This window comes from Astatotilapia calliptera, chromosome 11 (genome assembly GCF_964374335.1).
Source record: "Astatotilapia calliptera chromosome 11, fAstCal68.1, whole genome shotgun sequence".
NCBI lineage: Eukaryota > Metazoa > Chordata > Actinopteri > Cichliformes > Cichlidae > Astatotilapia > Astatotilapia calliptera.
In genome coordinates, this window is record NC_137432.1 from 36,497,489 (window position 1) to 36,511,136 (window position 13,648).

General features: G+C 41.7%; 1 protein-coding gene across 4 annotated transcripts in view; it reads left to right on the forward strand.

Annotated features, from left to right (window-relative positions):
* LOC113031596 (apolipoprotein M) overlaps positions 1 to 12,994 on the forward strand; it is a 17,302-nt gene extending 4,308 nt beyond the window's left edge. The window contains exons 4-7 of one of the 4 annotated variants that reach the window (XM_026183802.2): positions 7,517 to 7,654; positions 7,937 to 8,032; positions 8,133 to 8,160; positions 8,242 to 8,335. In XM_026183802.2, coding sequence (XP_026039587.1) covers positions 7,517 to 7,654; positions 7,937 to 8,032; positions 8,133 to 8,146 — 248 coding nt within the window. In that variant the 3' untranslated portion in view covers positions 8,147 to 8,160; positions 8,242 to 8,335. Of the gene's footprint in view, positions 1 to 7,516; positions 7,655 to 7,936; positions 8,033 to 8,114; positions 8,161 to 8,241; positions 8,336 to 12,747 lie in introns of those variants that run through there. The other 3 variants (XM_080308533.1, XM_080308532.1, XM_080308531.1) reach the window with 3 other exon arrangements.
* The last annotated feature ends 654 nt before the right edge of the window (positions 12,995 to 13,648 follow it).

Below are 13,648 nucleotides of genomic sequence, written 5' to 3' on the forward strand. Positions count from 1 at the left end.
CCTTCTAAGCACCTCCTGAGTGAGGTCTCCAGGGCATGTCCCACCAGGAGGAGGCCCCGGGGCAGACGCCTGGGAACGCCTCGGTGTTCCACTGGACAAGCTGGAAGAGGTGGCTGGGGAGAGGGACGTCTGGGCTTCTCTGCTTAGGCTGCTGCCCCTGCAACCTGGCCCCAGATAAATGGGAGAAGATGGATGGATGGATAAATGTTTTAGATGAATACGCAAACACATTTTCATTATTTGAAATTCTCAATTAAATCTGTGTTGATATAATTGCTTTACTTTAGACAGACAAAAGTACATTTATTACGTTTTGCAAATTAAATTACTGATATTCAAATTTAGCCGTCAATCATTAGTCTTGTTTTGTAGAAAGTTTATAGTAAAAGATAACACAGACGTCAAGTCAACTTGAAAATTCAAAAGTTAGATCAAAACAGATAGCAGCGTGCAGTAATGCTCTGCACACTCCTGACTGTGCTATCACCATAACGATCAATGACCCAGCTACACAGTTCACTCACTGTGTCACAGCTTTGCTTATCTAACATGAACACACACACACACACACACACACACACACACACACACACACACACACACACACACGCAAAGAACAATTCAGTACACAGAATGCGTATCATACCAGCCAACTGTCAAATTTTGCTCCTGCAAATGCAGAACTTCTTACAGTCCCACTAAAATTTGACACATAGTTTTACACTCCTTACGTTTGTACGGAGCCCCGCAGGGGACACGGGAGAAAAAAAAATTAAGACGGATTTTTGCAAGATCTCGCAAAAGTCCGTCTTAACTCTGTTACCTAATGCAGATGTTTGAGAATACTGGGTTAAGTGGATTAAAGTATCAAACAACTCGATCTCATTCTAAAATATTACAGTTTTTCTTGATTGCATTGACCTGCCTAAAAAAACTGGGATCCATTCAGTTTTTAACATCACTATCTCAGCAGAGCAAGTATGTTAACAATTTTTTCACTGAATTGACACATTTTCCCACCAGACTGCAAAACAGTTATTACAGATGTGATTCAAGTAGTCCAAACCCCACTGTTTTAGCTGTAGTAACCAAACAGAAATATGTATGAAACCCCTAAGGCACCTGTTTGACACTCCAAGTTCAAGTTCAAGTTCAAATTTTATTCGCCACATGCAGTGGCAGGTTGCCCTGCAGTGGAATGAACCCGCCCCCCGACCTTACACACACAACACAGACATCACATGGGGATACAAGTCAGAGAACGGTTGCATTACAGAAAAACACTGAAATGTGCACTACAATGGGAAAGTACAAGAGGAAAATAAGAGACCTCTGCTCATGCTGGGCTTCTGGGAGGACAGCATGAGACCAGGAAACAAAAAAACTCCTTCTCACAGAAAGCACATAAATGTCGAAGCGTCGAAGGCATTTGGAAGGGGAGGAGGGATGAGTGAGTGCTTATCAGTGTAAGTGTATGTGTGTGCGTGTCCATAGTTCAGCTGAGACATTGTCCCTCGCCCTGCCAGGCTAAGTAAACAGACTGCCAGCCAACCCAGGTGGCCTTGCATGGAGTGGGAAGAACAGTCTAAACAGTCATTATCAGGGAGTTTTTGTTCGGCTCCAGCCTTGAGACCACAGCTGGCACCAAAGGGATAGCCACATTATGATGGTGATTTTTCTTTAGTGCAAACAACTCATGAGAATTTCAAGCTGTTCTTAACAGTCTGACACTGGTCTCTCCATCTCCTGTTGGAGAGCCGCGAGCTTCTCCATGATGTTATCAAACTTGCGCTCCATGGTCTTGTCATTCTTGTGCTCAAAGAGCAGATTCTGAGAACTCACGACCGCAGTGAGCTGCTCCAAGATGTGATCCAATTTATTCTGAGTATTCACAACAGCCGTAAGCTTCTCCAAGGTCTTATCCATGCTGCACTCAGTGAGCCCATTCTACGAAGTTGCACCTCGTCCCATCGTTTCAATCCCAGCGAGCAGCCTTGGGGGGGTTTGAACAGCCGGTTCCGCTTTCTTAATTCTCCGATAAGCCAGGGCCAAGCCAGCTCCGATCAGCAAGAACCCTGTTATCATGGTTCCGAATAGGTTGATATCTTCAGCGTCCTCGATCGACAGTCCCGCCAGGCACACGACCCTCCATGTCTGCCACCCGTCCATCGTGTATCCGGCAGGGAAAGTACCTCCAGGACACTCGGACTTCTCGTTGAGAAAAGGGTGTCAATAGCATTCAGGGACCAGTTGATCAAATCCATAATTCTCTTTTAGGTTTTAGAAACAGACTGTGAGAGAGTGTTTCAGGGAAAAGTAAAAACACGAGACAAGACAAAGACATAAGAAGCTAAGCAGGGAAGATAAGGGAGAGCAGGAGAAAAGTGTGACCGCCTTCGCCAAGAGCCATCACAATACTCTTCAGTCTGCAGGACTTAAAAGGTGGCACGTCTGTGTTGTTCTTTACCAGCACGGATGGAGGCGGTCTGAGGCAAATGAGAGTGAGAGTAAGAGGTAGAGGGGTGCAGGTGTAGTTGGAAAGGCCCAAGTTTCAGAAGAAATTTGGGCAGCTGTTGTTGATCATGTTATCAATCATGGCCTTTTACTTAGAGGCTGGACAAAGAGTACAGCTTGTTCTAGACAGAAACACTGCTGCATTCGTTGTCAGAATTTTTTGACTGGAGAACAGATTGCTGTGCAGTATATACAGAGATATCTTCAGTGATATACTTTGTGTAACTGTTTCCTCATTCCCATTACAACTTACTATACATCTTTATAGAATCCAAAGGCTGCCATCCTCTGCATGTTGTGAACATGGTCGTTACAAACAATGCCATAAGCCTGACCACTACTGACCGCGTCCTAAGAAGTAACCATGTGGAAATGAAGCAGCAGTTCCATCTCAAAGGAACTCTGATGCTGTGAAGGAGGCCAGATGAAAATATGTGGAAATATTACTATACTGTAATGCCTTGTCATATCATACAGTTAGAGTCAACTGGAGACACCTTTCATTGTAAGTTTGTCCTTTTTTACTGAGAGAATAATGGGGCTTGAAGTTGGGGGCACATCGTGTCTCCATTTATGTTGTAAAAGAGGAGATGTGGAAAGAACCCCACTGGGTACAGCCCCACTTTCACCGTTTCAGGACAGAGGGGCGCCAACATAACCGTGCGTGCTGCCATCCCCAGTGATGGTGTCCTATGCCATATCCCCACTATTGGCCCGTACAACACCGAGCGCCTCATAACATTCCTGAACGCACTTTGTGAGAAGCTGATCCCACCTGAGGAGAGACGGCTGTTGAGGCCGGTCATGCCAATCTTGTAATTATTTTGGAGAATGTGGTGTTGCACCACTCTCACCTTGTCAATAAGCGGTTTGCAGTACACCCTCGTATGATGATGCAGTTCCTCCCAGCATATTGCCCATTTCTGAATCAAAGCATTTCTGATTCTGCATCCAGTTCATTGCCAGAAGACAGATTTGGTCCAGGCTATGTAGAAAGTTGACAACTGGCTACAATGACGAGCAATGGTGCACTGATTTGCACTGAGGACTGTATTTTGTTGTCCATTGTACAATGATTGATTGGAAGAGCTCATACATGTGTTCGCAGATTAGAATCTGCTTTTGTTTCATATTTTAAATGTTTTTCTACGGTTAGAGTCAGTTTGCACTTTGACCATGAGCGCCTCTGTTTAGGCCTGTGTGCGCTAACTGTTTGGAAAGTGTGGAGTTTGCTGTCATGCAGTGGCCAACTCAAAAAAACAAACCTAAAAAAGTGTCACTGCTGTGTCGGCAGATGTTCAGGCAGAGGTTGGGATGAGGAGTGAGTTTATTTAAGTGGAGATGGGGAGGACAGGAACCAAGAAATAACTAAACTGGGAAAACCTAAACACATGAAACTGAAGCCAAAACTCACAAGATAACATGCAGCGGAACACGGGGAGACCCGGGGAGACATCACAGAAGAACCAGCAACTAACAGAGGCAAATACAAGGCTTAAATACACATAGGTGATAACGTGGGAATGAGACACAGAAGGAGAGCACAGCTGGGAGTAATCAGACATGACGAGACCAGACCTTCACAATAACACAGGAAATACACAAAGACACAGACCAGAGGGGAAGAGAAAAACACTGAGGAGCACGAGGGAGAGCACAGACATGATGATAAACTAAACTAAACAACTTAGGACCGATAGAATAACTCCAAAAACAACAAATGAACTTCACAGTCTACAGAAACACAAGGAAACAAAGAATACTGGGTCAGAATGACCCAGGACCATGACAACAAGTATAATGATGTGGGTGGTAATCTGCGACTATGGTACCAAAATGATTACTATCATCATCAACTACTTCCTGCCTTTACAGCTGGACTTTTTTGCCCTTTAAAAGTGGCAAAATGTGTGCCTATCTAACCACCTACTGTGGCACTGTGGCATATCATGTTAAATAACTTTTAACAGCTGCACTGACCTAGTTTTCATTTCTTCACAAGTTGTTTTTCATTATGTGTCACATCATTTGGTGACACAGTTGTTGAAGCAGCAGTAGGTCAGATGTTTAGGCTCCTTCAATTGTTGAAATCTCCTTGGGCATACCACTAAACCCTGTATTTCCCCAAAGCAGCTGTGGCCATTGGTAGATCTGGGTAATAACACTTGTTGTAAAGTGGACTTTAATGTTTGTTCATTATCCTGGTACACCAAGATTTTCTTTAATTATCCCATTATGTCCCGGCTCTGCTAGGCAACAGGGAAGGTAACATAAATGAGGCCACCACGGAGGGAATCAGTTTAAGAAAAAGGTTTATTACAAAAAAGTCAGAACTGAAAACTGATAGCAAACCACTAGGCAATTGGCCAACACAAAAGAACTTTCTCGTGTACAGGTACAAATTAGGTCTAGCCTCACAGGCAGGAATACGACTGAAGGCTATTCAGGCAAAATTCCACACCTTAAACAGAGTTCAACAAGCATGGTACAAAGACAGAAGCTTGAGGGACAACCTGCACATTCAGTCCAAAGCAGTGTCCACTGAATGAAAGTTCTTCAGCCTTTTGTAGTCACAGGTGGGTACAATCAGTCACTCATTGGTCCCTGGAGCATCACAGGTCAACAGCCAGCCAATCGTCTGTAGGTCCTGGCACACTTGGGTTTCCCTACAGGGAGGCCGGCCCACTTCCTCCAAGGCCAGGGGCCGTAACATCAGCCTCAAATGATCATTTCATACACCCACAGGGGATCTCCTCCTGGTCAGACATTTCTTTTTTTTTTTTTTTCTTTCCTGGCTCTTGATGGAGGTGGTCACACTTTCTCCCTCTCCCTCAGTCAAGGCCACCCGCGTCGACCGAAGATTGTTGACTTTTGCCTAACTGAGTGAAGGGACACTTTCTCTCAGCTGAACACGGACACACGCACACATACGCATGTACACTGACAGAGACCTACACTCACCCCCCCCCACCCCCACCCCCTCCAAACGCCTTCAAAGCTTATGTCTTCTATGTTGTGAGATGTGATGATTCATGTGTCATGTGCTGAGGTGTTTTTTTATTAAACTGATCTCCCCGTTGGAGCTCAGTCTGGGGGGAGTTCGTTTGTCTTTCATCGTGTTGTGCACTTTCCATTGTTTCGGATCGGGTCGCTGCTCGTGCGGTCGACCGTCCATTGCTAGCCTGACCTGTCTCCCCAATGTGATGTTTGTGTATTGTATGTGCAGTTGGCAAAGTATCTATCTTAATTGCCCCTTGAGGATAAATAAAGTCACTGTGACTCTGACTGAGACATGCTTGAAGCACAACACCTAAGTGGTGATCAGTAGGCCAGAACCACCTCAGCTGACTCCTTTGGATGTGGTAGAGCAGCAGCTCTAACCAGACTCCCACAAATGACCCGTCTCAAAGAGTGAGCCCAAACGTGATTTGGAAGAAGCTCATGTCTACCACTTGTATTCCGCTGAATTTTAACCCAAACCATAACCTTTTTTTTTTTTTAAAGAACCTAACAATGTAGGACAAGTGTAAAGTTCACCGAGCTGTAAGGTGAAAGTCACTTCTGTGAAAGATTGTTTCATGTTTTAGGAGCAAAGTGATTAATATCAGCACAAACCCCCTGGCTTCTGTGATGTATTTACCCATTAAAAGGGAAAATATTTGTGACCATTTCACCAACAGTATCCTGTTCAACAGACTGTGGGTTTGCATATCTGATGTCACAGGGATTTGCAGCATGTATTTGCAATCGGTGTTTTTTTGTTTCGTTTTTTTGCTTGTTTCGTGAGGGAAGGACTCGTTTGTCTCACCTCAATGGCCTTACATTCCTCAGGGTTCAATTTTAGGGCAACAGTTCAGACAAGACCTCAGATAGGAATGAACTGTTCAGACTTTGATTTATAGGCCCTTCGAGTCTGATAGTAATGCAAAAGAAACCAAGGTTTTCTATAAATTACTTGTAATTACTTCAAACACATATAATTGACAGTTTTCATTGTAACACATAAATTACAAAAAAAAGTCTTGACCCATCCACACGAAGCTGGTCAAAAAGTGTGAAAGTCAGTCATCATTTTCTTTTAGTTTTAAAACAGCAAAAATAAACAGCTTCTTCTCAGTGTTTAACTCGTGCTGTCTATGCCCATAAAAATTTATAGTTTCTTTGATCTAAATAAAACTGCATGTGCAAAAAAAGCAAAAAGAAAAGACACCAGGAATGGGATGAATATCTTTCCAGAGTATTGTATTTATCAGCCCAAAAGAGAATTTTATGTTCTCGTCCCTGTGAATCCCCTTTGCTGTAACACGTCATGCTATACAAATAAATTGACAGTGAACATAAACACTGCAAATAACTACAGTGCCCCAGAAATGACTTTAAAAATGTGCTGGTCCTTTTATTTGATGGTGAATTGAGTCTACATCACAAAAAAGTGGTTAGCAACAGCATAAAGGCAGAAAGTCCCACATTCAGCACCTGAAATGACTGTAAAGTTTAAAAATCAACCCTGGCACATTATAGGGACAAGTGAAAATTTCTGCCACCTGTTATGGACTATTTTTATAATACCACATTAAATGGGAAACCACAATGGGACTCTACTGAATGCACTATTTTATTCCACCTTAGGTCACAGCCATGTTCTTGTGATTTAGGATTTTGACAATTTCTTTAATGACAAATCAGTAATTTCTTATTAGAGTTGACAAGATAACTAAATTCAGATTTAGCTTTTCTAACTGACCAGCCCCGTCACCCTGTTTTTCTATGCTTTAATGTACCCAGGGCCCAATTTCCACTGTAGAATTCTGTTTATTTGATCCATTGAAGTAGCATTTTCTGCAGCACTTTAGCTCAAAACTGACAGAATTCTGCTTCTTAAATTTAGATTTTTACACGGAGACCCTATTTAAAGCTAAAGTTTGATTAGAAGTTTCATTAGAAGAGAAAATTGATATCACAGTCATTATCTGCTTTGCTCTTTTCTGTGATTTTACTACAGGAAGGCCACAGCGCAAGAACCTACTATGGAGTGGCAAGTGGGCCGAATGCTCCGAATGCATCATTTTCCAGGAAATAGAGCCTCCACTAGACAAGGAGAAAGGAACGGAAGACTCCCTGCATAGACACATGCTGTATTGTAAGCTATTTTAAAGAATTAGAAGTTAAATGCAAATAAATGATTAAACAAAATGAAGCATTGTGCTTGAATCAAATGTCAGAAATATTAAGTCAGCCAAGTGATTACTGTAAGTGTGTTAACTGCTGCACTAGAGAACCAATCTTAAAGATGACAAAAATTACAATAAAAATTTAAACCTTTGGTTATTTTAAATGTTTGACACAATTCCAGCTTTCTGCTGAATGCACACACTAAACTTTCTTGACTAACTTACTTTTCGGTAACTATTTTTCTTTCAAGCTCGCAGCAGTAATAGCTCTGACATCGTGGCAACATTTCTGAAAAATGCAGCCTGTCATGACATGCAGGCGAACGTCACACCACGTCAAGAGAAAGGTGAGCGGTTTAGATATTATCTCTAACCACTCAAATAAATTTGTTTGTGCTTGAATGCAATAGTATTTGTCGACCTCTAAAGTTATACCTGTATTTACAGAGTTTTGCACGTAGTTATCAAGATTACGGTGAGCACATGCAGCATATATATTTTTCATATGTATGTGTCTATGTATGTATGACTGTTAAAATGTTCTTGGTTTTTACAGGTTACTGTTGGATCCACTGGCATCCTCAATTACAAGAATATTTCTTTCTTTTTTTCTTGAGTAATTGTTAACCAATTAAAACCAAAACACCTAAGTCCTGTCTCCCTCATGTGATTTGCTTTTCCATTTTTAAATTTATAAGTATATCAAGTTACGGTGCATCAGAAAACATCACAAAAAACACAGTGATCTTTATTGTTAAAATGAAACAACATCTATCAAAGATCTACACAGAAGGGGGCCTGCCTTACAGTACGTCTCTGCAGAAAAAAACTGGGTGATTTCCATGATGCTTTTGAGCAGAATGAGCTGTTCACAAAAGTTGTAAAGTAGGTGTCAAGGTTGTGCTGTGGCAGGCAGGATGTAGAAACAAAACAAGATACAAGAAAGAAAACATGATAACCGGGAGCTCAGTAGGAACTCAGGAGACCAGAAACTAGAAATCAAAGAAACTAGAAAACTAAGAGCTGATGAGAAAACAAACACAGGAGCAAGGAGGAAACATACAGCACAGAGAGGGTACGACATGACAACAGGCAGAGGAAAACACCGTGCTAAAATACACAGGGGAGAAACAAGAGAATGGAAACAGGAGGGAAACACAGCTGGGATTAATCTGACATTAAAAAAAACCTATTTTTATTCTCTGGCTTTTAACTCTGTGGGTAACTGATATTTATCATTATTTTTAATTTTATTGATATGTCTGGTTTTATTACTATGTGCATATTAGTATTGTACAGCACTTTGATCTACCAGGTGTGTTTTTAAAGTGCTATATAAATAACTAAATGATGATGATGATGATAACAAGACGGGGAGGAAGCAAAATTGAATACACTGAACACAGGACAAGGAAGCTTAACACAGTGAATGGGGAGACACGGTGAACATAGGGACAAGGGTGACTGGGCATGAAACATGGGACATGGGAAAAGCACCGAGTAGACGTGGGAACAGAGACTAAACACGGGCTAACATAAATACTAAGGAGGAAGGACTACAATCACTAAGAACACAAGAAATAAAGAGAACCAAAACCAGGAATAACAATAAACAATCAAGATTAAATCAGAATCTGAAACACAAATACAGTGACAGTAGGATTATTGTGTCCACTTTATTATTGTTTTACTCAATGCATATTACATCCACAGTCATTAAAGGAATAGTAAGTTTGCTTAATACCACACAGTAATTTTGCCGTCATCAAAATTCTACCATCATTGTATTTGATCTTTCCTCAGGGAAACAAAGGGGAGTGTGATTGTGAAATGAGTGTTTGTAAAAACCCAGTCACTTAGTAACTTGTTATTGAAGTAATTCAGGCAGTTGCAAATGCCTTGGGGAATCCATCATAGGTAGTGACACACAGTAGACAGAGTGAATGTTTTTTTTGTATTTTGTTTTTTTGTTGCTTTTTTTGGGGGGGGGGGGGGGGCACCAAAGGTTGGTTCTAGAATTGAGTGAGTTACTGAGCACACCTCATCAGTATATGAGATGTAGTAGAGTATAATAAGTCTCTCGCATTGTTCAATTCAATTTTATTTATACAGCTCAAAACCACAACAAAAGTTGCCTCAAGGTGCTTTGTATTGTAAGATAGATCCTACAAAAATACTTGCTGAGGAAAACCCAACAATCGTATGACCCACTATGAGCAAGCGCTTTGATCACAGTGGGAAGGAAAAACTCCCTTTCAACAGGAAGAAACCTCCGCAGAACCAGGCTCACCGGTGTCCACATTGTTGTGGAGAAATTTTTACCCACTCTTCTTTACATTCCTTCAGCTCATTGAGCTTTGTGGGCATTCTCTTATACACAGCATTTGTGTATACAGATCATTTTGTTTTAGATTTCCGGATTTTTTTGGGATCAACAAAGTTTCAGCCAAGCTTTGTTTGTCAGACAGATGGTCTTACATCTAGCGCTATAACACTAAGGTCCATGCTTGACTGTAAACTGACTCCATCCATTGTTCCAAATCATCACCCATTCATCACAGTACTACCCATTTGGTATGAAGTGTTTACTGAGATCCTGTGTTTGGTTTTCTCCACATGTGGAGCAATGATTTATGAGCAAACATTTTCTTTTTGGAGATGTTTGATGTTTCAGTCCAAATGACATTGTTCTAGAAATCTTGTGGTTTGTTCAGATGCAATTTTACAAACTTAAAATATACCACTATGTTCTTTTTAGTCAGAAGAAGCTTCCTCAGGGCAATCAAGCCAACTTTTCTAAAGATAATATCATGAACTTGATCTAACATACTAAGTCAGACCTATAGAGTCTAAGATGTGGCTCTTGCATATTTTTGCCATTTCACTGAGCATTGCATTGTCGGACCTTAGGGTGAATCTTCTGGAATGTGCCCTCCCAGGAGGATAATTCACAGAAAACAATCATGGCACCTGCACTGAAGGTTTTCTTCTTGTGAATAATCCTTCTTGGTAGGGACGGGTATCATTTAGGTTTTATCCGATACCGGTGCCAAACCGGTACTTTTGAAATGGTGCCGGTGCTTAAACGGTGCTTGAACCGGTGCTTAAAGAATGGAGAACACAAACTTTTTCCAAAAGCCTCTTATGTTTTTATTTTTAGCAGTCTCTTTTTTTTCTGCAAAATGATAACCAAGTTAGCCTTTTCTGTTGATACAACATGAAGGGAGTATTTGCCATCAAACAAGAAGACAGCCACATGTAACTACGACGGTGTTTGCTAGTTCGCCTTACGTGCATTAATGTAATAACGTGGTTAGCCTACTCAACGTAAATTACACACGAACAACATTAAGCTACTCACGCAGAGAAGAATGGCTGCTGCTGCCATGTGTGAATGTGTGCGTGAATGAGTGTGTGACTGGATGTGTAAAGCGCTTTGGGGTCCTTAGGGAGTAGTAAAGCGCTATACAAATACAGGCCATTTACCATCATCATCCGTCATCATTTCTGCTACACTGGCAGGGCTAGGGGCCAGGACTCTACTCTTCATGTTCTTGGAGGATGTTGCTAACTCCGGATCCGGTAACAGGCACCACACAGTAGATGTGCTTGGAGTGAGGTCTCGCAGCAAGCTATCAAATACGGTGCATTTCTCGGCTTTTTAAAAAAAACCCGCTATACGTTGCCAGGTGTTTCATCAGATTCGAGGTGTTACCTCCTTTGCACAGTATCACCTTAAAGCACTTGTTACAGGCTGCTGAGTTTGCATCTTTTGCTGTGAAGTACAGCCAGACTTTGACCGCTTCACCTTGGGCATTTTTAATCTGTAGCTCTGCTCTAAAAAAAATGTACGTACCTGGGCCCGCCTAGTACCCTTGGAAAGGTATGCCATAATAATGGCACTGGATACCGGTACCCATCCCTACTTCTTGGTGCCAAAATCTGCCAATCTGGCAATCAAACTGGAAGCAGTGCTGTAGTGGCTTGTGACAGCAGCTATTAGCCACCTACCATCAAATCGTTGAGGTTCATTCAGGTAGCGATGCAGATGACACCCAGCTCTATCTGTCCATGAAGCCAGATAACACACACCAATTAGTTAAACTGCAGGAATGTCTTAAAGACATAAAGACCTGGATGGCCGCTAACTTTCTGCTTCTTAATTCAGATCAAACTGAGGTTATTGTACTCGGCCCTGAAAATCTTAGAAATATGGTATCTAACCAGATTCTTACTCTGGATGGCATTACCTTGGCCTCCAGTAACGCTGTGAGGAACCTTGGAGTCATTTTTGACCAGGACATGTCCTTCAACGCACATATTAAACAAATATGTAAGACTGCGTTCTTCCATTTGTGCAACATCTCTAAAGTTAGAAATATCCTGTCTCAGAGTGACGCTGAAAAACTAGTTCATGCATTTATTACTTCCAGGCTGGACTACTGTAATTCGTTATTATCAGGAAGTCCTAAAAACTCCCTGAAAAGCCTTCAGCTAATCCAAAATGCTGCAGCAAGAGTCCTGACAGGGACTAGAAAGAGAGAGCATATTTCTCCTGTTTTGGCTTCCCTTCATTGGCTTCCTGTTAAATCCAGAATTGAATTCAAAATCCTGCGCCTCACATACAAGGTCTTAAATAATCAGGCCCCATCTTATCTTAATGACCTTGTAGTACCATATCACCCTATTAGAGCACTTCGCTCTCGCTCTGCAGGCCTACTTGTTGTTCCTAGAGTATTTAAAAGTAGAATGGGAGGCAGAGCCTTCAGTTTTCAGGCCCCTCTTCTGTGGAACCAGCTTCCAGTTTGGATTCGGGAGACAGACACTATCTCTACTTTCAAGATTAGGCTTCAAACTTTCCTTTTTGCTAAAGCATATAGTTAGGGCTGGACCAGGTGACCCTGAATCCTCCCTTAGTTATGCTGCAATAGACGTAGGCTGCCGGGGATTCCCATGATGCATTGAGTTTTTCCTTTCCAGTCACCTTTCTCACTCACTATGTGTTAATAGACCTCTCTGCATTGAATCATATCTGTTATTAATCTCTGTCTCTCTTCCACAGCATGTCTTTATCCTGTCTTCCTTCTCCCACCCCAACCGGTCGCAGCAGATGGCCCCGCCCCTCCCTGAGCCTGGTTCTGCTGGAGGTTTCTTCCTGTTAAAAGGGAGTTTTCCCTTCCCACTGTCGCCAAAGTGCTTGCACATAGGGGGTCATATAATTGTTGGGTTTTTCTCTGTATCTATGAAGCGCCTTGAGGCGACTTTTGTTGTGATTTGGCGCTATATAAATAAAATTGAATTGAATTGAATTGAATTGATACACCATGTCATGTATGAACAAATACTTGAGAGTTCTTTTTTATTAATGTACCTCAGTGTGTAGCATTGCGGTTTATGGGACCGCAAAAACAGAAGTGTGAAGTCCTAAATGAAGGAGTTTGTTTTTTTGTGGTGTAGTGTTGGAACATAACAACTGACCTATTGGTGGGAAATATTGTGGAGGTATTTTGAAAGAAGGACTCATACCTGTTAGTTTTACCATTTTACTATTACAGGCTAGGTGTATAGGAAGCAATGGTGAAAATGTTTTCTTGTTTTGAGTGGGGACAGCACCCAGTAGCCCACATACTACTTTTTCTTTTTCATGTTGTATGTGTAGGTGTGTCTGTATGTGTGTGTTTGCTCTCAATTGAAATAAGGTTGGAGAAAGTTTGTGACATTTAAATAATCCAGGAGAACACAGACTGGTTGGTTGGGGATGTCCCATGGAACATGAAACCAAAAACAGAAATGGAAATAGACCCTCTCGCTCTCATCTCTTACTGCTGTCTTCACAAAAGGCAACTTTCACTACTGTTTTCATGCTGAGTCTCATCCTCATAAGTGGATTTCCACTTCAAATGCTGCTATATTATTCTATCAAAACAACATCTTATCCTTACAAAAATTGTAGTTTGATTTGG